This window comes from Vombatus ursinus, unplaced genomic scaffold, assembly GCF_900497805.2.
Source record: "Vombatus ursinus unplaced genomic scaffold, bare-nosed wombat genome assembly UNPS02014821.1, whole genome shotgun sequence".
In the NCBI taxonomy this organism is placed as follows: Eukaryota; Metazoa; Chordata; class Mammalia; order Diprotodontia; family Vombatidae; genus Vombatus; species Vombatus ursinus.
Genome location: NW_020954599.1, coordinates 30,975,697 through 31,000,201, shown reverse-complemented (window position 1 = coordinate 31,000,201; position 24,505 = coordinate 30,975,697). Strand labels below are relative to the sequence as shown.

Genomic DNA, 24,505 nt, shown 5'->3' with positions numbered 1-24,505 from the left:
TCTTAAGCCTAGAGTCTAGATAATCAACAAAACAATAAATCAAGTTCTGATTTTTAGCATTTACTGATTTTCAAGGTGTAAATGCTGACACTGAAAATTTAACAGTTTTTAGAGTGGGTAAGTAGCAGCTAGTGGTGGCACACACCTGGTGGTGTGAGATGGTGGGAGGAGGGAGAGCTGAAGGGGTAAGGAATCCATCACTTGTACTCGGCAGGTGAACAAACTATAAGAGAAACCAATGTGACCATTTGGAAACATACCTCCTCTCTATTAGGGCTTTGAATCTGATGGTCAGTGTTTTATCATTAAGTACTATCTAGGTCACTTCTCCCCTCTGGCTGTTTGCCTTCTGACTCAGGTAACTCTGAGGTGACTATGAAAGGTAACTTGGGTCAGATGCTGAGTGGCACAGATGGGCAGCTAGGCGAGGCAGTGGATAGCATGCCAGGCCTGGAGTCAGGAAGACCTGAGTTCAAATCTGGCCTCAGATACTAAGTAGTTTGTGACACTGGGCAAGTCACTTAATCCTATTTGCCTCAGTTTCTCATCTGTAAAATGGGCTGGAAAAGGAAATAGCAAACCACACTCCAGTACCTTTGCCAAGAAAACCCCAAATGGGGTCACAAAGAGTTTTACATGACTGAAATGACTAAATAACAAGAAGTCAGCTAGCTTTGCTACTTATCAGCTTATTGGTTTAATTGTAGAAAAGCTATAGTTCTTTGTTTCTGATCTTAACGGATCAGGCAACTGTAGATTTTGAGGCAGGAGGGACGTTCGAGGTCACCCAATCCAACATTCCCATTTGCAGCTAAGAAACTGAGGCCCAAAGAGGTTAAGTGATTTACCTAGTCACAGGAAGCAAATGTCTGAGGCAGGATTTTTACCCAGGTCTTCTGGATTCCAATTTGAGCATTTGAAACCTATATCATGACCCCTTATTGTGATTCTTATCATCATCTGTGGAAGTGGCTAAAAATATGAGTTGTCTCTACATGCTCCTTCCTAGACCATTCCCATAACCTGTCTTTTAGGGCTTTATGTCTTAGATTTAAAGTAAGCCTTTGGTTTTAGGGCAGGGATCACTGTCCCTTAAAGGAATGAGGCAAATTTGTAAATGGCAGCTTGGTGGTGCAGCGGACAGAGTGCTAGGTATAGAGTCAGGAAGAACTGAGTTCAGATACAGCCTTGGAAGCTTCCTAGCTGTGTGACCTTGGGCAAGTCCCTTAACCTTTGTTTAACTCAGTTTCCTCAACTGTAAAATGAGCACCTACCTCACAGGGTTGTTGTGAGGTTCAAATGAGGCATATTTGTAAAGTTCTTAGCATAGTGTCTGACACATAGTAGTATTGTATAAATGTTTAATCCCTTCCCTCACCCTTATCCAATGATTAGGGGTTATCAACATAGCTCAGAGGAAAGAGAGGCAGTGTTTCATAGTGGATAAGGCCCTGGAATTGGAGGGTTCAAATCCTGGTTCAGAATACTTGATAGTTGCATAACCTTGGTCAAATTATTTAACCATATTATGCCTCAGTTTACTTATTTGTAAAACAAGGAAACTGGGCTAGAATGGCCTCGCTCATGAACCCTCCTGGGAGAAAATGTCATGTTCCACTTTTGTCAACAGGATACTGGTCAGTCCAAAGATCTTGACCTAAGCAGACTCAGAAGGTGACGCAGGAGTCATAAAGGAGTTCTAAGCAGTGGGACAAGGCCGGAGGGAGGTCAGTATGGAGCATGCAAGTGAAAAGCAGTAAGCATCAATAGAACAATGGTTTCTTGAAAGACAAACAAAATCCTTGCATCAAAATACCTAGTCAAGCAAAACAAATTCCTACATTAGCCATGTCTCAAAAGTTCATCACCTTACTGTTAGAAAGTTGGTAGTATTATTTTATCGTTGGTCTTCTTGAGTCATGGTCGGTCAGAATCCAGAAGTCTTTCAAAGTCCTTTGTCTTTACAATGTTGTTATTGTATAAATTGTCCTCCTGGTTCTGCTTGCATCACTATGCATCAGTTTATATAGGTTTCTCTGAAACCATCCCTTTTTGTCTTTTTTTTTGAGGCAGTTGGGGTTAAGTGACTTGCCCAGGGTCACACAGCTAGTAAATATCTGAGGCCAGATTTGAACTTAGGTCCTCCTGATTTCAGGACTGATGCTGTATCCAGTTCACCACCCAGCTGGTCCCCTTTTTGTCATTTCTTGCAGCACAATAATATTCCTTTATGTTCACATACCTTAATTCATTCAGCCTTTCCCCAGTTGATGGACACTTGTTTACCTTCTAGTTCTTTGTCCTCAGGAACAGAAGAGCTGTTACAAATGTTTTTGTACATACACACCCTTTTCTTCTTTCTTTGATCTCTTTGTGGCACCAGCCTAGTAGAAGAATCATGTAATGATCACATAGCAATCCTGTCCCCTCCTTACTCAGTTGAGGCATAGGAGGCTTGGACAACCCTAGGGAGTTAGTTTCAATTTGCTGCAGACCAGGTGTTCCATCTTTACTGGCATTAAAAAAAAATCACTAAACCTCTATTATTAATAACAGCTCATGTGGAACCTTCTACTTTTCATGGTCCTTTTACATCTATTGTCTTCATTACCGTGTGAAGGTAGTTAAGATAGGGACCAGACCTATGATTGAATTGATCTAGGGCAGGGCTTCTTAAACTTTTTCCACTCATGATCCCTTTTTGCCCAAGAAATTTTTACATGACCCTGGGTAAAAAGGTATATAAAATAGATATACAAATCAAATATTTACTGATAATAAATTAAAAAGAAATTTATTTTAAAACAATTCTTTGGCATACATGTAATTTTACTATTTATTAAAGATGAAAGCAAATTTGCATACTAATGAGATGGCTGTGCTTGTTTATTTTTACATAAAGAATTAAATCTTGGTGGAATATTTGATACTGCAGGATATAGAGCATCTTCAATGTTTTTCAGAGTTGATTGATATTTTGATTTTATAATCTTCAATGCTGAGAATGCTGCCTCATATAAATGGGTAATACAAAGTGGCAGAAGTATGTTTAGGGCCATTTCATAAATGGTTAGAAGTTCTCTCCTAATCCCAAACCAAAATTCATTTAATGATTTTGTATGTACAGTAAGAACACTATAATTCATAACATATAATAGTCTCTTATCTGAACCGAGGTGTTTCTGGCAGTGTTTGTTGGTATTTTATGGTGTGACAGCATGTGAAATGCAAAGTGTGCATGCTTTGTGTTTAGAACCAAGGCTGCAGTGAAGGTACGCGATGAAACATGGGCAAACGCTGCCACAAACACCTCGGATTCATTATGTTTGATTTTTAATTAATTTTTGGTTGTTGCATGTTCAGAAATCTTTTACTGTTGCCAAATTTTTTGCGACCCCCACATTATGTGACCTCTATATGGGATCACAACCCAGTTTAAGAAGTGGTAATCTGGGGAACCCCTGGATAAGGAAATTTTCTCTACCAACAGAGTTTAGCAACTTCCCTGGAACATGTAGTCTTACAGAGAGCCTTCTAGAACACTGAGAGGTGGCTTGCCTGGTCAAGGCAGAATTTGAACCCAGGTCTTTCTAGCTCCAAGACTAGCTCTTGATATGCTATGTTGTATTGCCTCTCTGTTAGGATAGGCAAAGTTGTCCCACTTTTACTGATGAGGAAGCCAAAGCAAAGAGTTTGTGACTTGCTCAAAATCACATCTAGGGGCAGCTAGTTGGTTCAATGGATGGAGTTCTGGGCCTGGAGTCAGGAAGACTCATCTTTGCGAGTTCAAATCTAACCTCAGACACTTACTAGCTGTGTGACTCTGGGCAAGTCCCTTCATCCTGTTTGCCTTTGTTTCCTGATCTGCAAAATGAGCTGGAGAAGGAAATGGCAAAGCACTCCATCATCTCTGCCAAGAAAACTCCAAATTCACAAAGAGTTGGACACAACTGAGAACAACAACAACTTCACATCATTAATTAATGTCAGAGTGAGATCTGAAGTCCAGGTTTCTTGACTCCCATTTCAGTTCTCTTTCCTCTTCCACCTATTGTGCGTAGCTTGGAGAAGAAGAGAGATTATGAAAGATGTAGGTTTGTTGGAGTAAGTTCTCCATTTAACATGACCCTCTTCATTTTACATAAGAGGCAATTAAAACTCACAGATATCCGGTGACTTGTCCAAGGTCATACAAGTGGGAAGCACCAGGAGACTGTTTCTGATCTTGAGATACTCTGTTATTTTTTAAAATTTCTGTGACTTTGTCCTGTTTTTAAAGTGATGTTCCAGTAAATCCTTTAAGCTGCTTTTTTCCCCTGCATTTCTGACTGTGGTTGGTCATTGCTTCAGGTAGCCACCTCTTTGGTGACCTGCTGTATCCAAGCAACTCTTGTAGCATTCATGGATAAAATGAAATTGGGGGCTGGGAAGGATTGTCCTCGTGCTTGTTAATCTATCCTACTTTTCTCTTGGATGATGCTGGAGAATGAAGTGGTGGCTATAAACATTCATGATATTGTTACCTCTGTTTTTTTTTTTTAATTTCATTTCATTATACAGTTGAGGACTTTAGAATCCAATTGAATAAGATCAGTCACTGATTACTTCCATAATATCAGTGTCCAAAGTGACATATTAGAAAGCTGAACTTGGATTCAGGGGAAACTTGGGTTCTAATTCTACCTCAGACTAATAATATAACCCTGGGCTAGTCACTAAACTTCTCTGGGCTTTCCTCATTTATAAATAAGGGGGTTGGACTTCATGATGGCTAACATCCCTTTAAGTCTAAATTTATGATCACATGATGATCCCACAATCCAATAGGTATTCTTGTGTAAGAGATGCTACTGAAAAGTTTCATTTTTAGTTTAATTTCTTTTTTGTTGTTGTTTGTCTATTATCCTCTTGCTAGAATGAAAGCCCTGAGGAAATGGAGGGAATTGAGGGGATTAGGACAGCAAGTGTTTAATTATAGGAACTGCTGGGGGGGGAGTGGGGGGGGGACCACACTGACTCCATCTTGTGACTCAATTCTGAAGCTAGCTTAGTTTCTGTTCAATTATGGGTCTAGTCTTGTTTTGTGAGAAAGCTTTATTCAATTGTGGGAACCGGGAGAAAACCTTTTTGCATTGTTTGAACCTAGCTCTGTGTGGCTGGGAAACTGGACCACCTCTCCCTACTGTCTAGAGGCCCTTAACCAAGGACCTAGGTTATGCTGACTAGACCCAAAGATTGGTGCAAGGAATTTTCTCACAATTTTACATCTCAAGCAATCCATATGTCTTATCTGAAAACTGGCCCCATACTGATCAATTGGTTATTGTTTCCATGTTCCTTTGATTGTTTATAGACACTTGGAGGGGGAATGCTTATTATAGTCACCAATTCATTTCTGAATTCAGGAAATCACACCTGCTCACTCTCCTTCCTCCAACTTGGAAAGTCCCTAGTCTTTCCTCCAATTAGAAATCAGATTACCTAATGTTGTCTTGTTTCCCTTTAATTAATTGGCCTTATTTGATTATTTTTAATGTATAAAAGTCTGTCTTGCCTTGTACTTGGAATCCAGGCCTAAGCTGAGGAGGTCTGATCCCTTTTTGTTAAGCAATTGCCATGCATTGCTTAATAAATCGATATGTTCAGATGATCTAAACTTTGCTTTCTCAGTCATTTCATCTTTTACCTGCCACACCCCCTTGAGGGTGGGAGCCATGCCATGTCTAAATTGGTATCTCCCTGGGGGTGCTGTGCATACAGTGAACATTGAATTCATTTAATCAAATTTATACTCTGTGCTAGGGAAATAAAGGCAAAAATCAAAACAGTCCCTGCCCTCAGAGGATTTTACATTCCACTGGGGAGATGTAAGTATGAAAGTAAGTATATACAAAGTAATTTCAAGAGTGCTAATATATCAAGAAAGGCCCTGTGTAAGAGATGGCATTTGAGCTATGCTTTGAAGGAAGCTAGGGACATTAATGAGTGTTTGATGATATGATCTGATTTTGTTTTTAGTTTCTATAACTATTCAGTGTATGGGAAGTGAATAGCTCTCTAAGAAGATGGAGTTAGAACAGTTCTTGTTTTTTTGGACTCTCTAGTTTAAAAATACATGGACAATGATGGACTTTGGTCCAGGGACAGAAAGCTGGAAAGAATGCATTTTCCTAGAGTCTGGTTTATCTGATGAAAAGGGCTTTTAACTAAAAGGGAGAGGGAAGGAGAAAAATGCCCAGATCCAGCTGCTAAACCAGATACCATAGAAGGTAACAAATATGAAATAGGAAAGAAGAAGAATAGGAGACATGCTTAGTAGTCTGCAAGCAATAGTGATGGAGCATAGGGACAGAATGGACGACAATGGGCTTTGGCGTTTATGTACCAAGGCATGGACTATTGGTAATAAAGTGAGTATATCTGAGGCTTGGATGGATCAGATTTATAACTGGAACATGGCAATGGAAGGATTATACCTATTTCAAGAGGGATGGATGAGATAAATGGGAAGGCAGGGTCACAAGGTCATCAACCCAAGAAGTTAATGTGATCTTAAGTTGCTTTGACATGTGTTGTGTCCAGAATGAAGGAGATTTTGCTCACCGGACTTTCTATTTGGCATTCCCAGCCAGTCAACAAGCATTTATATTAAGTGCTTTCGATGTAAGTTCTGGGAATGCAAATACAGCCAGAAAGAATGATAATCACTGACCTCAAGGAGCTGATGTTCAAATGAAGGAAGATGGCTTGTAAAAGGAGGGGGGCACACCCTCATAAGACCTGGAGTGCTGTCTGGACAAAAATGAAGCTGTGGCAGGCCTGGCCTCCCCGCTTCGATAGAAGGTCTGTGGAAGAACCGTCTGATCAGAAGGAGAGGCTAGAAGTAATTTTCTACAAGCTTATTTACACTGAAACCAGCAAACTCTACAAGTCAAGGCTTGATTTATCATTTTGGTGTCTAGAAGTAAGACAGTGATGGAAAAAATGTTAATAATAATGTAGGTTATTAAAAATGTGTTGCACATTTTCTGCTTTGGAGAGTTGGCCGTTAAACATTTGCCAGCACACCTCTCGTGTCCTATGTGTGGATTCCAGGGCTGGAGTAAGGCTTCAAGATGAAGAGATTTCTGGGCATGAGAGAGAAAACCCAGGAATACCATTTTTCATTACTGAGGGCTACTTTTAAAGCAGCATGCCAACAAGGCAGAGTGCATCCAGAGGATGCCAAGGACTAGGGAGAGAAGCAATCCCAGTATCCTTGACCGTGCCCTATGAAGGAGGAGTTGAAAGAACTCAAGTTGTTTAGCCTGAGAAGAGAAGATTTGGGGGTGGCAGCCACAAAAGCAGTCTTCAAGTGTTTGAAGAGCTCTCATGTGGGAGTAGGAGCCCTTGGAGGTCTGAACTAGTTCCAATTTGTGTAAGTTGCTTGCTCTGAGGCAGTCTCAGTTCAAAAGAAAAAAAAAATTCTGAATAGTGAGTATTGTCCAAAAAGAGAAAAGCCTGGGGATTTTTTGGGAGGTGGGGTGGGGGAAAACACTCTTTCCATCACTGAGGCACTCTATTGTCTCTAGGTTAAAAACCAACAATAGACTTCTATGTTTGCCATTTAAAGCCCTTTACAATCTGGCTCCAACCTGTCTCCAATACTGATTTTCCATTCCTACTCATCATGCTTGTTACATTACAACCAAACTCTTCTTTTTGCTGTTCCCTATATGTGATATTCTGTGCTGTCCCACTTCCCATGTCTTTATATAGGTTGCCCTTCATGCCTGGAATTCTCTCTCCCTATGTTTGTCTCTTGGAATCCCCAACTCCTTTCAAAGCTTAGGTCTAGAGCCCTTTTTCTAATCCCTTCTCTCCCAGTTATTTTACTCTCCCCCACAGTTACTTTAAAAATAAATTCAGATATGTATATGTATACATGTATAATACACACACATATACACACATACACATACATACAGAGAGAGATTGGGTGTGTGTGTGTGAGACCCACTTAAGTCCCTCATCACCCAAAGAAGGACAAAAACCTGAATAGCCAATCAAGAGGATGATTTGAGCCCTTCTGGACTGACATGTTAATAATCCTTTGCAATACTCTCTAAGTGAACCAAAAATCCTCCTGCTGTATCAACAAACACAAACCAAATTAAGCTTGCATAGACATCCTGAGTCAGGGGCACTTCCTTGCTTTATGGAAACTGTAATTTTGGCTAACAGAAGGACAGACATCCTGAATCAAGGGTACTCCCTTGCTTATCCAGAATTGTAATCTTAACTGATAGAAGGCCAAACATCCTAAATCAAGGGCTCTTCCTTGCTTTATGGCTTTATAATCTGTGCAGCCTAACCCCAAAGTGAGCTCAGTTCCAAATGCAGCTCCCATGCATGCATGCCTGCTGCTTTGAGAGAAATAAATACACATACAGCCTAATTCTGTTTGTCTTTCTTAAACCGAACTCTGGAGGTTGACATTGTGTGTGTGTGTGTGCGTGTGTGTGTGTGTATAGATATACACAGTATATATATGTATATACACATACATATATACATATTATGATGTTTGAAAAGTTCAAGAGACATAGTTTCTGGGTAATTAATCTTTTTATTAATAATGCTAGCATGTCATTAATAAAAGAGATCAATGGCCCTTTTGAATGCCAAAGACCCTCATGGTTGTGGGCTCACAACTTATACGCCCTTAGAAAAGTAGATGTTCCTAAGGGTGGCAATTAAACTCTAGTTGGTTAACCATTAATGAGAAAATAAATATTATAATGAGATATGGGCTCATTCTAATGAGGGTCTTGGGGGTATATGACTAGGATCACCCAAGTCTTTGTCAAATAGACTTATCAATATACATATCAAAGAGAGAATCCACTTCTGCTGTAGACCTGTCTGATCAAACCCAATGAACAGGAATTTACTAATTCTTTCAGCCTGGTTGGGTAAGTTTTTCTCAATTTCTTACAATGATTGATTTCTGGATAAGGAAGTAGAAGACTCTTTAATCCTAGTTCAATAATTGACTATTAATAAAGGAAATAATTGTTTCTCTCAGTGGATACATATATGTGTATATATATATTATTTATTTTCTTGGGTATATGTTGCCTTCTCCCTAGTAGAGCATAGGCCCCTTCAAAGCAGTTCTATTTTTGTCTTTCATTTGTTAAAATATAGATAGCATAGTGCCTTGTGCCTATTAGAGACCTAACATATAGTTAATGAATGGAATAGAATTCAAATCAAAGTTAGATGTAAGGAATATTATAGATAGAATTAATGATTTGGGTAAGAGTTGAATCAAATGCCTTCAGCTCTCTTTCAACACAAAGAATCTATGGATTTGGCCTGATGATACAGTTTAAGCCGAGTGTCTCTTTAAAGGTCTCTGTAAGTTATTAATGATACTTTAGAATACTTGCTAACAAGCTTCCTTCTTGGGTCATATGCTTCTTTTACACTTAGTCCAATCATCCTGTGAATTGAAGATGTTTTAGCTTTGGCAATAGCATGCCTTGGCAAAGTTGGGTCAAACAGCTCATGCTCATAAAGATCCTTCTTTGAAAACAAAATTATAAATTTCTTACACACACAGAACTTAGCCTTGACTTGTCCTAGCTCTTCTCTGTACATCTTCTAGCCCTCATATTATCTATGTTTGGTGGACAGGACAGACAATAAATGATTTTCATCCTCTACCCTGCTGCCACCACCATATCTTAGGCACCTCCATGCCTATATACATTCATTTGGAGTTTCTTCTATTCACATAGGTTCCACCCATTAGATTGTTTAAAATGATAGATGTCTTTCAATTGGGGAATGGCTAAACAAGTTGTAGTATATGATTGTGATTGAATACTCCTGTGATATAAGAAATGATGAGTTGGTTGATTAGAAGAATGTGGAAAGGCTTGAACCTATGAAGGAAGATTCTATCTACCACCAGAGAAAACTGACAAACAGAAATATGTATAATATGGTCTTACATATATGTATATTGTGTATATGTGTGTGTGTGTGTGTGTATATGTGCATTTAATTGTAGCCTTCTGGAGAGGAAAAAAAAATAAAATAAAAAGCACACAGCAGAGGACAAAAGAAAACCTAGAAGGAAGCACAGAAAAGCTGGGTAGCTTTGAAAACAATGTGTAGTATTTATTGCATAGGTTTTCTTGAAATAGACTTTTTAAAAAAATATTGAATCTTCCCATGTTCTTCTGTGTACATTGAAATGTTCTTTTTTTTTCTTTTCTTGGTTTGGATTTAAGTTTAAAATTAATAAAAAATTAAACAAAATAATGATGGGTTCAGCCATGTTTGTTTTCATGCCACTTTATAGTATGATTAACAAACAAGACATTTTAGTTGACTCAAAATCAGGTATCAGGGACAGCATTCATATACTATGGACATAATTATCAGTGTTTGGCTGTAACATATGTCCACAAAAGTTCAAAATGTGGCTAATCTTAGCATTTTCCTGAATTAAATATATATAATCTTATTTTCATTGGATTATTGTGTTTACTATATTACATATAGTAAACCTTAAATTAGATATGTGTATATATAAAAATTAGTTATAACCTTAAATTATATATGTATATATTTGTGTGTGTGTGTATGTGTGGGTACATGGGTGTACATGTATGTGTGTGTGTGTATATATATATATGTATATATATATAACCTTAAATATATATAAATATATTTTCTTAAATTAGAAAAATTCACTGTATTACACATAGAAAGGTGGCCCCAAATTGAATTTTTTAGTCTAATTCTTCTTCTTTTTTTGCTTTAGTCTGTATTGAGTCTATCACTTCTCTCTCTGGAGATGGATAGCACCTTTTATTATGAGTTCTTTGGAATCGTCATAGGTCATTGTGTTGATCAAAGTAGATAAGTCTTTCACAGTTAATCATCATTAAAATATTGCTGTTACTCTGTATAGTGCTCTCTAGAACTAATCTTCTTTACCTTTACTTTGGGAAAATTGTAGTTCTAAAAAAAACATGAATGTTATGCTTCATTAAAGTGGGAATTAGGGAGGAATCCTTGGAGGGGTGGAGTAGGTTAAGTAATTGGAAGGCAAGGTAGCGGGTAGAAGTGTTCAGGTCTGAGAGGTTCAGAATCCTCAAAGACTAGAATGTAGGATGGGGTCGTCTGGAATGAATTCACAGACTCAAGCATTCTTTAAGTCAAGGCGGCAAAGATTTATTGTTATGCTATACAGCAGGCAAAGGTCCTTAAGGAATTCTGCCATGATGGGCAGAGCTCCCTAGGGAACTTGTAACCTAACAGAAATGATGCTAAAGCTTATATAGGAAAAGTAGTGGGGTACAGAGCCAAGATGACGGAGTAAAAGCAGTGACTTGCTTGAGCTGTCCCCTAAACGCCTCCAAATACCTGTGGAAAATGGCTCTAAACAAATTCTAGAGCAGCAGAGCCCACAAAAAAGACAGAGTGAGGCAAGTTTCCAGCCCGAGACAACCTGGAAGGTCGGCAGGAAAGATCTCTTGCACTAGGCTAGGAGAGGAGTGCTGCACCAGCAAAGACCAGGTCTCACTGATCCTGAAGCAGGCCTCAAGGGACTGAATCATGGGCGGCTATGGCAGTTTCCAGACTTCCCAACCCACAAACGCCAAAAGACAACTTAAAAGGTCAGGAGAAAAGGTCTTTCCAACCACGGTGAGAGAGCAGCTTGGTCCCAGCCCCAGTCCCGGTGCAGGCCCAGGGCAGCGACTGCTTCCTGAGCTCTCAGCCCACAGACAGAGAAGGGATCAAGCGGCTGACCAGAGGGAGATTGCAGGGATGTCTTTGCTGGCACTGAGGCAGGATTCTCTTGCTTTGCCCATGCTTGGGTCTTGGTTGCAGTCTTGAGTGGTGGTCCTGTGGTGAGGAAGAGCACTGGCGTGGTAGAGCTTGTAGTGGCAGTGGAAAGGGAATCCTCCTCACAGTTCCAAGGCAGAAAAAAGTGCTTGTGGTCACTCATAGACCAGAGCACAGGCCAGGAAAGGAGTGAACACCTCTCCTTTGATTATATCACCTTGGAAGAACTGAAAATTTACAGGTCCCTAGAAATATCTCTGAAAACAGCTGCACAAAGACCCCGAAGCTTGGGACAGTACATTCTCTACACTGGAAGCAGACCCCTACCTTAACAAAGAGTTTAGAAGTCAAGTAATTGACTGGGATCATGAGCAAACAGCGGAGTCAGACCATAGAATCTTTCTTTGGTGACAAAGAAGATCAAAACATACAACTAGAAGAAGACAACAAAGTCAAAGCTCCTACATCCAAAGCCTCCAAGAAAAATATGAATTGGTCCCAGGCCATGGAAGAAGTCTAAAAGGATTTTGAGAAGTAAGAGAAGTAGAGGAAAAACTGGGAAGAGAAATGAGAGTGATGCAAGAAAATCATGAAAAACAAGTCAATAGCTTACTAAAGAAGACCCAAAAAATACTGAAGGAAAAGTAGTGAATTTTGTGGCAAATATGCTAATTAGGTGATAACATACAACTTCGTCATTCACTACTGGAAACTGAGGTGGGGGAAGAGAGGGTTCTTAGTATATTTTTGTCTGTTATGTCTATAACAAGATAGTTTCGGGAGCTGATGTCTGTAGCTTGACCTTTGGATTGTATACAGTAACTGTGGGCATCAGTACTTGATAGTTCTGCTGGTATAAGATAGTTCTGTTCATACAAGGGAAATTCTACAGAGTTCAGCTTGTTCTTGTAACAGGGAGAGATAGTTTGCCTCACTGGGCCCACCCATGAGTTATTGCCACAGACAGAGTCCTTAGGCTGGAGGGAAACTATCAGGGATAGTGCCTTGAGGCTAGGGAGAAATATGATCTTGGAAGTGGGGTCCGAATACAAGCACCCAAGCATCCAATCAGAATTAAATTAGAGGAGTCAGGAGGGATAGGAAATAAGAGATACACAAACACAAAATACATATCGTGAGTCCAATTTATTAGGAGCAAAAAAGCAGGGGTAGTAATCATGATCTCAAAGTTAAAGCTAAAATAGATTTAATCAAAAGAGAAAAGTAGGGAAACTATACTATATGTCAGCCATATTAATCAATATTGTTTTAGACTATTTAAAATAACTAGACAGTATAAAGTTGCTATATTGGTGTGGTATAGGAAATGTTAAATTGGTAGATTTAGAAAAATGTGGAAAGACTTGAACTTATGAAGGGAGATGTTATTTGCCTTTAGAGAAACAGAGGACAAGCAATTATAGTATGGCTTTCCATAGATGCATATGAATGTATATGTGTATATATGTGTATGATTATAGATGTCTATCTATATGTATATGTATGTAAGTATATGCATGTATGTCTATATGTATGAATGTGTGTACATACATATATGTGTATATGTATATGTGTATGTGTATGTGTGTGTGTGTGTGTATATTATATATCTCTGCATTTAATTGTAGCCTTCTGGGGGTGGGAGGAGGTTGGGGGGAAAGAAGAACAAGTAAAAAGTGCATAGCAGAAAACAAAATAAAACCTACAAGAAAGCAAAGATGAACAGCTCTGAACACAATGTGTAGTGTTTATTATATAGGTTTTCTTCAAATGGAAATTTATTGCTTTATATTTTGAAACCTCTCATGTTCTGCTGTGCACATAATTTTTTTCTTTCCTTATTTTGCATTTAAGTTTCTTTTTTCTTATTTTATATTTAAATTCATAATTTTAAAAAATTTATAAAAAAATAGGAATTAACTCAATTATTAACTTCTTTGTAAGAGAAACAACTTCTAACAATAACATACACACCCACTTTCTGAGCCCTTTCCAAGTCAGAGGAGGGAAAAAGAAATCCTTCCTTTACTTTTCATTTTATATTTTTTAAACTACCCAATATTTAGATATATTGGCATCCCTTACTCTCCACTGGTTAAAAAACAAACAAACAAACATTGGAAGTGTTATATATTCTTCCTGTTATACTCCTGAAGTGTCCATAGTGATTTTGGAAGCATTTTTTTACTTTCCTATGTAAGCAAGTTAGGTAAATTGGTCCTCTTTAAAAATGAAGGATAAACAACAAGAAGTTAGGCGACTGCACAAAAGATAATGATTCAAGTAATGACTTGATTAGTTCAGTGTCATTTTCAAGGCCCAGGAAAACTCAGCAAAAAGGATCAAGGAGTGCTCTGTGGGAAATGTTTTGTGGAGTTCGTTGTGACAAGTTTCAGTCTGTGAATTACAGACTGGCCTGACTTAGGTTTGTTGAATTGAATTGATGCAACATAGGTAGTGTGTGCTGAGGACAATGGGAGGAGCCAGACAAGAGGCTGTAGGAAAGTTTGTGGAAGGAGAGAACCCTTTCGCCTGGGGGCAGTGGTAGTGGTGGCAGGCAATGGGAGAAGAGTCACACAAGTGTTTATGGAGGAGATGGTATCTCAGCAGGGTTCTGAAGGGAGAGAGGTATGATAACAGTCAGCTAGTCAGTTAACATTTTTAAGTGCTTACTGTGTGCCAGCCAAGGTGCTAAGTGTGGGGGATACAAAAAGAGGCAAAAGACAGTCTCTGCCCTCAAGGAGTTTACATTCTAATGGGGGAGACAACAAGTAAAAAGATATGTACAAAGAAGCTGCATATAGGATAAATAAGAAATAATTAAAAGTGGGAGGACATTAGAATTAAGAAGAATTGGAAAGGCTTCTTGTGAAAGATGGGATTTTACTTGGGACTTAAAGGAAGTCAGGGAAGGTGTATGGGTGTTGGTTGTATAGGAGATGGTCACCACTCAGAGATGGGTCAGAGCAGGATAAGATTAGAGAGAAATTAATCTGGTCTGGCTGAGACTTAGCCTACAGAAAGAGGAATAATGGGAAATAAAGCTAGAAAGGGAAGAAGGGGCCAGGTAGGAAGGGTTTTAATAATACCTAGCACTTAAATACTGCTTAAAGTTTACAAAATGTTTTACCTATATTAACTCATTTGGTGACAAATGTAAGATCAAAGAGTTTGCATTGCAACCGTTAGGATATGTAAAGGTTCTTGAGTAGGGGAGTGATGTGATCAGGTCTGTGTCTCAGGAAAATTAATTCAGCAGTTCACTTAATTAGGTGTGTGACTCTGTGCAAACCACTTTTTATCTCTGTGCCTCAGTTTCCTTATATGTAAAGTGAGGGAGCTAGACTTGATGGCTACTAAGGTCTCTTCTATCTCTGATTATATGATTCTATGAAGGAAGGAGAATCGGTCAACCGAGCAACAAGCTTTAATCAAGTGCTTATTATGTGCCAAATGTGGTGTTAAATTGGCATATAAAGAAAAGCAAAAACAGTCCCTGTCCTAAAGGAGTGTGCATTCCAGTAAGATAGACAACATATAAGCAACTTTGCTATGGTTGTTTCAGTCATGTCTGACTCTTTCTGACCCTCTCCTTCCCCTTTGGGGATTTTCTTAGCAAAGGTACTAGAGTGGTTTGCCATTTCCTTCTTTGGCTCGTTTGACAGATGAAGAACTGAGGCAAACAGAGTTAAGTGACTTGCCCAGGGCCATATAGCTAGTGAAGTGTCTGAGGCCAGATTTGAACTCATGAAGATGAATCTTCCTGATTCCAAGCCCAGGGCTCTATCCACGGTACCACCTAGCAGCCACATAAAATCCACTTTTTGTGGCATCTCCCAATAATACCAGCCCTGCTCCGGGGGAGGAATATAAAGGATAGAATATCCAGTCAGTTGATAAACATTGACAAGGAAAAGCATAAGGAAGAATGTTTGCCTATCTGCTGGCACTGGAGCTCAAGAATATTGAGGTCTCAGATTATAAAACCAGAGAATGTTTTAGATGACACCTTAGAGTTTGTCTTAGTCCAGTACACCCCCACCCCCAGTTTGACAGATGAGAACACTGAAGCCTAGAAAAATTAAGTAATTTGCTAGAGGTGTTATGCAGTTCATTATTGGCAGACCCCAGGTTCCAACACTGGTCTGATTCCCAGCCCTCTTTGTATGGAACACTACCTCCAAAAACTTGCTTCTTTGAAATTCTTACCTGTGATATCCAGGAAAGAAAAAATTTCTTGAGGGATGCCCACATTTAACTTAGGATATACATTTATCGTTTTACTTTATTGAAACCTCTTTGATCTCCTATTCTGATTTTGTGAATAGCAGTGATCCCAAGTAACCTGTGGTTGAGGGTCTTCCACAAGGTTCTAGAGGTGACATTTGTACAATATTCAAATACCCTATGCTATTTATGAGTTCCATAAGTATCAGCTAAAAGTGCTACTAACAAAAGGTCCTTTCCTTCCTAGTCAACCTTTCTCTTTTTTTCTCTTAAATCAGGTATCAGATTGTAGTAGAAATAATACAAGCAACAACAATCAGCAGCTTCCCCCAGCTGAAGAGGCACAAAGGTAAGAAATAATTTTATTTTAATACACATATTTTAACATGTATGTAATTAATGTAAATTAATGTAATATCTGAATACATTCTATGTTTCAAAGGCTCTGGTTTGAGCCATCAAACAGTTGACAGCCAAATGCCCTGGTGATGTGACACTTCTGCTCTCCTTACATTTCAGAGGGGCAGGTTTACACCTTTCCAAAGAGCGTTTCAAATTCCAGCTTCCATGGTCTCAGAACACAATAAGTTGAAGTCATATAGAAGCTTCCCATGATCGCCCAGTTAACCTCACGCTGTTTTCATTCTTTCCACTCATGATTCTATTGGCTGAAAATGTGGGGCATCACGTTTTCTTATCAGTATCTTCCCTCCCTCCAAATCAGGAAATTTGTAAGGGTGCTCCTATGAGCACAGAGCATGGCATCAATTGGCTTTACAACTGGAAATATGGTTGTCCCAATGTTACCTGCATCTCATGTACCACATACATACAGTCTGCCCCATTTTAGAAAACAGACCTGCTATTTCTTCAGCCTATTAGTTTTTGTCTGTTTTGGCTTTCATTCTTTTATGACTAATGTGTCTCATTATTGAAATGCTTACTGACTTGATTCATTCAACTACTGTTTGCTGAAATAAGGAAGCTGCCAGGACATTTTTGATACTTTATGAGAACATTGGAACAGAGTAATTGAAAATCCCAGGAAATCTGGGATGTGTGGTCATTGTTCATGTCCTGTTCCTGACACTCATGGCTGTGTAAAGACAAGTCACCTAAGCTCTCAATGCCCAGGGTAACTCTCTGAGACTGTCATTTGCAGAACAGGTGCTGACTTGAATTGCTAGGAGTTTTCCTCCTGAGGAGGTCCCTACATTAAAGAAATTACAGGTCTGGAAAATAAAAGGCCAGAATTGGAGTGGGGTGGACATAACTATAGTTATACAGAATATTAATTGAACAGATATTGTCAGGGTTTTTTTTTTTCCCCTCTCCTTCTGTAAAGGGATTGAGACTTGGGATCAGGAAGACCTCAGTTCAAATCCAGCCTTAGATATTTACTAGATATGTGATTCTAGGTACATCGTTTAACCTCTCTTGGACTCAGTTTCTTTATCTGTAAAATGGGAATAATACTAGTACCTACTTCACAGGGTTGTTGTGAGCATCAAATGATAATATATGTAAAGTACTTTGCAAATCTCAAAGAGCTATAAATTTATGTCTGTGATTTTATTGTTATTTCTTCTCTTTTTGCCTCATATCATTTTTAATTTTTGTTGTTGATAGTGGTATTAACTTTGTTATTGTTGTTATTTCAGTCATGTCTGACTCTTTCTGACCCCATTTGGAGTTTCCTTGGCAAAGATACTGGGATGCTTTGCTATTTCCTTCTCCAGCTCATTTTACAGATGTGGAAACTGAAGCAAATAGGGTTAAGTGACTTGCCCAGGGTCACACAGCTAGTAAGTGTCTGAGGCCAGATTTAAACTCAGGAATACTCATCTTCCTGACTCCAAGCCCAGCACTCTATCCACTGCACTGCCTAGCTGCCTCCTTTTAAATTTGACTTCTGGGTTATGTTTCTTGTCTAATTATAGAACACCTTTCATACAACTTTAGTGAGGGGAAAAACAATCCACATGTGACTATCTATGGGCCTTGATCATGTATGTACCTGTAAAATGAGCAAAGATGTAATCATGTTTAATGTCTCTAGAGAGCTTTGTCAACCTGATTATCAGTATTAGCTCACAGGAAATTTATCCATACTTCAATTTTTTCTGGTTGGAAAGAAAATTTTCCTCAGGCTACAATTTTCAGAGTACAAATTGTACAAACTTAACTACTTTTAACAGTTAAGATTTTCAGTTTGTCTAATGCCTAGCACAGGAAGTATTTGAATTGAATTGAGATCATGGGACTAACTGGTCTCACTTTTAAGACACAATTTCTGATTTCTTCCCCTATCCCCAGTTGACATGAGCAGGTCAAGGGCCTAGAAGGAGGGCTAACTGATGGATAGTCCATATTCTCCATTGGTATCTATGTGATGTCAAGAGAAAGGCCCCAGTTACTGTGGTGGATTTACAGGAAGACATGGATAAGAGTCTCACAGGTTGGGCAGGCATGGATGGGTTGGGGTTTTTCCTCACTGATCTATCAAAGCAGTCCACCCCCCTTCCAGCTGTAAGTGCTCAGAAACACTCTTTGTAAACTGGCTCGCTCTTCTTTCATTTAACACTTGGTAGACGAATTGCTTAGTAAACACTCTTGGTGACCTGGGGTGGTGTTTTTGAACTGGGGATGGGGTAAGGAGTGGTATAAGGAGCCTCTGTACTACTAACTTTGAAGAGTTGCCTCTTCTACTTTCTTATCCTCTTAGTTTAAGAAGCCAGAGCATTTATAATTCCTTTTATATGGGGTGGCGATGCATCTACAATTGACCCTTAAAAGGTTGCCTGATGATCAGAGAAGTTAAGTGATATGCCCAGGACTACCCAGCTAGTAGATGACTCCAGGTCTTCCCAGTAACAGATTCAGCAGAATCGAGTGTGGCAAGCTGTCTGGGACATATCCTGACAAAATTCATTATTAAAGTTAAATTTATCTTAATTTACATGCTTGGATTTTGTTGCTGTTGTTCAGTTGTTTCAGTTGTGTCTGACTTTCTTTGACCCCATTTGGGGTTTTCTTGGCAAAGATAGTGGAGTGGTTTGCCATTTCCTTCTCTAGCTCATTTGACAGATAAGGAAACTGAGGCAAACACGGTTAGGTGACTTGCCCAGAGTCACACAGATAGTAAGTGTCTGAAGCCAGATTTGCACTCAGGTCTTCCTGACTCCAGGCCTGGTACTCTATCCACTGTGTCACCTAGCTGTCCATGCTTGAATAGTCTCTCTATAATTTAACATGCAAATTTGTTCAAACAATGTGTACTTTAGGGAATTCTCAGATTAACTGAAAATAATTTATTTGCCTTAATTTAAGAGATTATGATTTTAAGTATGGCTCAAAACTATGCTTCATCATACTACATAGGCTTACAGTATTGCTTTGCAGCTTTTAAAAATAAAAGTCCTCAAAATTCCCATATGTGGTAGGTCATATGAGTACATTAAAAGTGACTACATGACTTTTCCCAAGTCCGATCTAATTTTGGTACTGTTAAATCTTTCTAAATTAATCCAGAGTAGAAATTAGAGTGAGAAATAAAACTCTATCAAAACGGATGGAAAGCTGAAACTGTGTAATTAATTATAGCTGAAGTGGTAACCACAAAAATGCTATGTAGCAAGGGATGAACGCTGTCCATTCAACAAGCATTTATTAAGGTCTAGATATCTACAATGGCCTCTTCTATGCATGGCAAGGGGAGATGGGGGATATTTTAATACTTTAATATCTTTCAGTTAAAGGAACTAAGATTTCATTGCTATGGACACTCATTCCACCCATGCAGATGGCCAACCCTGCCCTAGCAGTACTTTAGAGTTGTGGGAGTAATACAAAGATACATATGTGTGGTTTCTTGTAGTTAGTCCAATAGGAAAACAAACTGCTCCAGCTAAGAAGCTGGATCCTACTTTCCTATGAGTGGGTGGAACCATTCTTTCTCAATTACTTTCTTAGGGAGGTAGATGTCATTTCCTAAGTTATCATCTTCACTTTGACCCTGACTTAGGGTCAGGATGGAGCTGATTTCTTTTTCATAAGAGCACAGAGAGGGGAGTAAAGTTTGACTTAAGTACTCTCGTCAAAGGTAAACCCTGGATTCAGCTTTTGCTCTGCTTCGGAAAGTTTATAAAATGTCGTAGTTGGTGTAATTCTCTCTCATTAGGTGAGGTAGCCCCAGTCAGGATAGAATCTTGATGATTTTAAACAAAGAGCCGAACCTCTGTTCCTTTCTCATCTCTGATAGCTAGTCACTATGCTCTGCTGTAGCACTGAAACCCAGAGTAGTTATGGAGAGTTATCTCAATGGACTTTGGCACTAATTAAATTAGAAATCTATACAAACTTTAAAGAACAGGGAAGCTTTGAAGTAAAGGTCCGCCCTCTCAGAATGGACAAAGGAATGGGGGGAGGAAAGAAATCATGTCACTGTCCTATACTGGGTGTTCTGGAGAGACAGGTTCCATAAACATTAGCCCACTGTAGCCACAGGGTTTCAACAGGTAAAGGTGGAACCACTTCCCAATTGTGAGTCTCCCTCAAGGCTCTCTCTTAGGCCCTCTTTTTTCTCTATATACTCTCCTTTGGTGAACTCTTCTGATCCTATGGTTTAATTTTCTATCAACGTGCAAATGAAGCTCAAATCAATCTCTCTGTCTCTCTGTCTCTCTCTGTCTCTTTCTCCCTTTCTCCTCTTAGCTCCAGGCCTGCATCTCCAACTACTATCCCCAAACTGGATTTTCTAGTAACTTCAAATTCAAATGAATTAATGGTCCTCTTCTCCTTTTTTGGCCCTGCTCCAGGCTTCCTGATTGCTATTAATTGTACCACCATCTTCCTAGTTATCCGCAGATGAATTGTCAAAGTCATCTTTGATATGACCTCATCCCTGAACATCTGCATTCTACCATTTGTTAAGCAGATGCTAACATTTGCCATGTCCATTCCATCATTTTCTCTATTCATAATCTATTTCAGTCCCTTGTCATCTTTCCTGGACTTTTATAGTACCATTCTAATGTGTCTCCCTTCTATCAGTCTCTCCCCTCTCTAAGCCATAGCTGCCAAAATTATCTTCCTAATAAATAGGTTTCATGATTTCATACCCTCCCTCCCTCCCATCCCTGCTCCCTCCTCTCAAAAATCTTAGTTTTTGAGTTTTGAGTAACTCTTAATTGTTGATAGAGATAGCTAGGCGGTCCAGTGCACAGAACACTGAAGCCAGAGTGAAAAAAACCTGAATTCATATTTGGCCTTAGACACTAGCTATGTGACCCTGGACAAGTCAATTACTTAATATCTTTCAGTAAAAGGAACTAAAATTTCATAGGTGTGCACATTCATTCTACCCATGCAGATGGCCAATCCTGCCCAAGCAGTGCTTTGGAGTTGCCTCAGTTTTCTCATCTGTAAAATGGGGATATTAGCACCTACTTCACAGGGGTGTTGTGAGGATTAATGAGATAATAATTGGAAAGCCCTTAGCACGGTGCCTGTTTCATAAATTCCTTTCTCCTTTCAGATCCTTCCCTCTCCTAGCTAAAAGTGTTCCCTCACGTCTCAGATATTTTCTGGACTACTTTATCTGGCTCTATCCTCTTTGCCTGTCTTACTTATCTTATGTTTATTTGCATCCGTTCCCTGAGGGCAGAGACTGCTTCATTTTTCATCTTTGTATTACTAATGCAGTGCCTTGAATGTAGAACTTAATAACTTTTTGTTGAATAGGATGGAATTGAATTGTTGAAGTCTCATTTGAAGTGACAAGCCAATAATCAAAAGTGATATTGCTATGTAGAATTTTTAATAAAAATTCTGAATATTCTATATCTGAAAACTATAAATAGGGGTTTTGTTTAGAGCCAAGGGACCATGTTACTTCTTAGAATCTGGAATTCAATGTTTTGGCCTCTTGCTTAATTGAGGTCTAATGTAAATCATCTCTTGAGGGGTTTGGGCTGTTTAGGGGTCATCTCTAGGGTGATGCTAGGACCAGTTAGAGGTTTGTATTGATATCAGATTGGATACAGATAGTACCTGAGACATTTCAAACAAATCATTAAGGGCTACCCTAAGGTAGGTACAAAGCCCCAGATTGACTTTGAAAACTGTCAGGGCTCCCAAGGAGGAGGGGAATCCCTGATAAAATGTCAGCTACCCAAGAGCATAATTGCATTTCATTCTTGTGTCTGTAACCCTATGGCCTGGCATAGAATAGGTTCTTACTAAATGCTTGTTTGATTATAGGAATCTGGGGTGGAGGGGGGGGCACTTTTTTTTTCTGTAGGAAACACAGTATGTCAACTCTCTCTACCAACAGAGACTGGTCCAACCTGATAGAGGTTAACAGACTTGCCCAAAATGATTATCAAGTATCAGAGGCAGGATTTGAACACATGTCCTCTTGACTCCAAACCCAGCATACTCTCCACTAAACCAGATACTTTTACAAGCATTTTCTTGACAAAAGTCACCCAACTTCTCATAACATTGCCATCCATGTGCTTAAAGTTAGTTTTACATGTTGACTTAGCATGACAAATTTTGTTAAAAACCATAAAATCAGAAACAAACTAGGTTGAATCATGATTACATGTGGACCTAAATAGAAATAGGTATAATTTGAAAACAAAAATAGGAAATATGAGTTGTCTTGGCATGATGAGGGCAGACAGACCTCTGGGAATAGGCAAGTGAGGCAAAGGTCACTGGGCATTTTTCACCTAATATTAATTTACCTGAGAAACTCAGATGCCCATGATGGTCCAACATATTCAGTGGGTGGATGCTTGGAGACATGCTTTTGGAGAGATCCAGATTGGGCATTTCCTCTAATCAACAAAGTGTTGCTTATTCTTGGGTTTTAATGATTAGGGAAGAATGAGTGTGATGAAGTCAGGGAAACCTAAAGATTCCTGATTCATTGATCTGGGGCCTTTTTTTCAGTTTTTCCTAAAGCAGGAGATTGATGGAAGGTTTCTACCCTGATATTTTCACACGTCCCCTAAGTCCATTGAATGATTTAGAAGAAAGCGATTTCTTTTTGAGTTACTTGAGTTGCTGATGTTGAGTTGGTCCACATTTTTATCAAAAATTGTCTAACAACATAGATACCACATTTACTAATTTTATATGACTTGCGGCTGAGAGAGAGAAATTATATGTTAGGTAGTACTTTTGGGTTCAGAACAGATCTTGAAGCCTAGAATACTAGGCCAACTCAAAGATGAAATAAACATAAGTGTAAAATCCTACCTATGGGTCAAAAAAAAATGAATTGCACAATGGGTCATGATAAGAGGATTTTAATGGACTGCAAACTTAAACTGAGTTAGTTGCATGATATGGGACATGAAAAAACTAATGTTAATTTGTTGTTGTTGAGTCATTTCAGTCACATCTGACTGTCTGTGACCCCATTTGGGGTTTTCCTGGCGCAGATATGGAGTGGTTTACCATTTCCTTCTCCGGCTCATTTGACAGATGATGAAACTGAGGCAAACAGGGTGAAGTGACTTGCCCAGGGTTACACAGCTACTAAGTGTCTGAGGCTGGATTTGAACTCAGAAAGACGAGTCTTCCTGACTCCAGGCCATGCTGCATCCACTGTGCTACCTAGCAACCCCATATGCCCATTTATGTAACATAAAAATATCAAACCAAAACAAAACAACTTTTCATTGAACAGCTGATGTGCACTTTAATTCCATATAGTGGGAATGATAAACTATAAGATATAGTTTTATTGGTGATTGACAGGGGAGAGGAAATTTCAAGAAAAAAGGTTAGCTGGGAAATATTTTTCTAGAAAGAAATTTTATTAAATATTAAAGGAAGATAATAATAACAGTTATTCACAGGGATGCTATGAGGATCAAGTGATATTGTAGATAAGTTGTATGAGCTATTGTATGTAAATCCCTTTCCAATCTTTAAATACCAATATAAACACCAATTATTATTAGTGTCCAGAAAACAAGATAGACAATATATTGCCCAGTTTTACTTTGCCCTGAGGTAACTGGGTGATACAGTGTATAGAGTGCTGGGCCCGGAGTAAGGAAGAGCTGAGTTCAATCTAGCCTCAGAAACTTACTAACTGTATGACCCTAGGCAAGTCACTTAAACCTGTTTGCCTCAGTTTCCTCATCTGTGAAATGAGCTGGAGAAGGAAATGGCAAACCACTCCATTATCTTTGCCAAGAAAACCCCAAATGGGGTCATGAAGAATCAGACACGACTGAAACAAATGAATAACAACAAAACTCTGCCCTAGCTAGAGACCACACTCCAAGTCTTGTGTTTATTTCTGGATCTGACATTTTAGGTAAGATATTTTAGGATACATAAGTAATACATTAATTAAATTAATTAATTAATATATAATTAAATACATAAGATTATTTTAGGATACATA

General features: G+C 38.9%; 1 protein-coding gene across 3 annotated transcripts in view; it reads left to right on the top strand.

Moving 5' to 3' along the window:
* SNX25 (sorting nexin 25) overlaps positions 1-24,505 on the top strand; it is a 235,498-nt gene that overhangs the window by 108,408 nt on the left and 102,585 nt on the right. For all 3 annotated transcript variants that reach the window (XM_027837342.1, XM_027837343.1, XM_027837344.1), the window contains one exon: positions 16,353-16,423. In XM_027837342.1, coding sequence (XP_027693143.1) covers positions 16,353-16,423 — 71 coding nt within the window. The remainder of the gene's footprint in view (positions 1-16,352; positions 16,424-24,505) is intronic.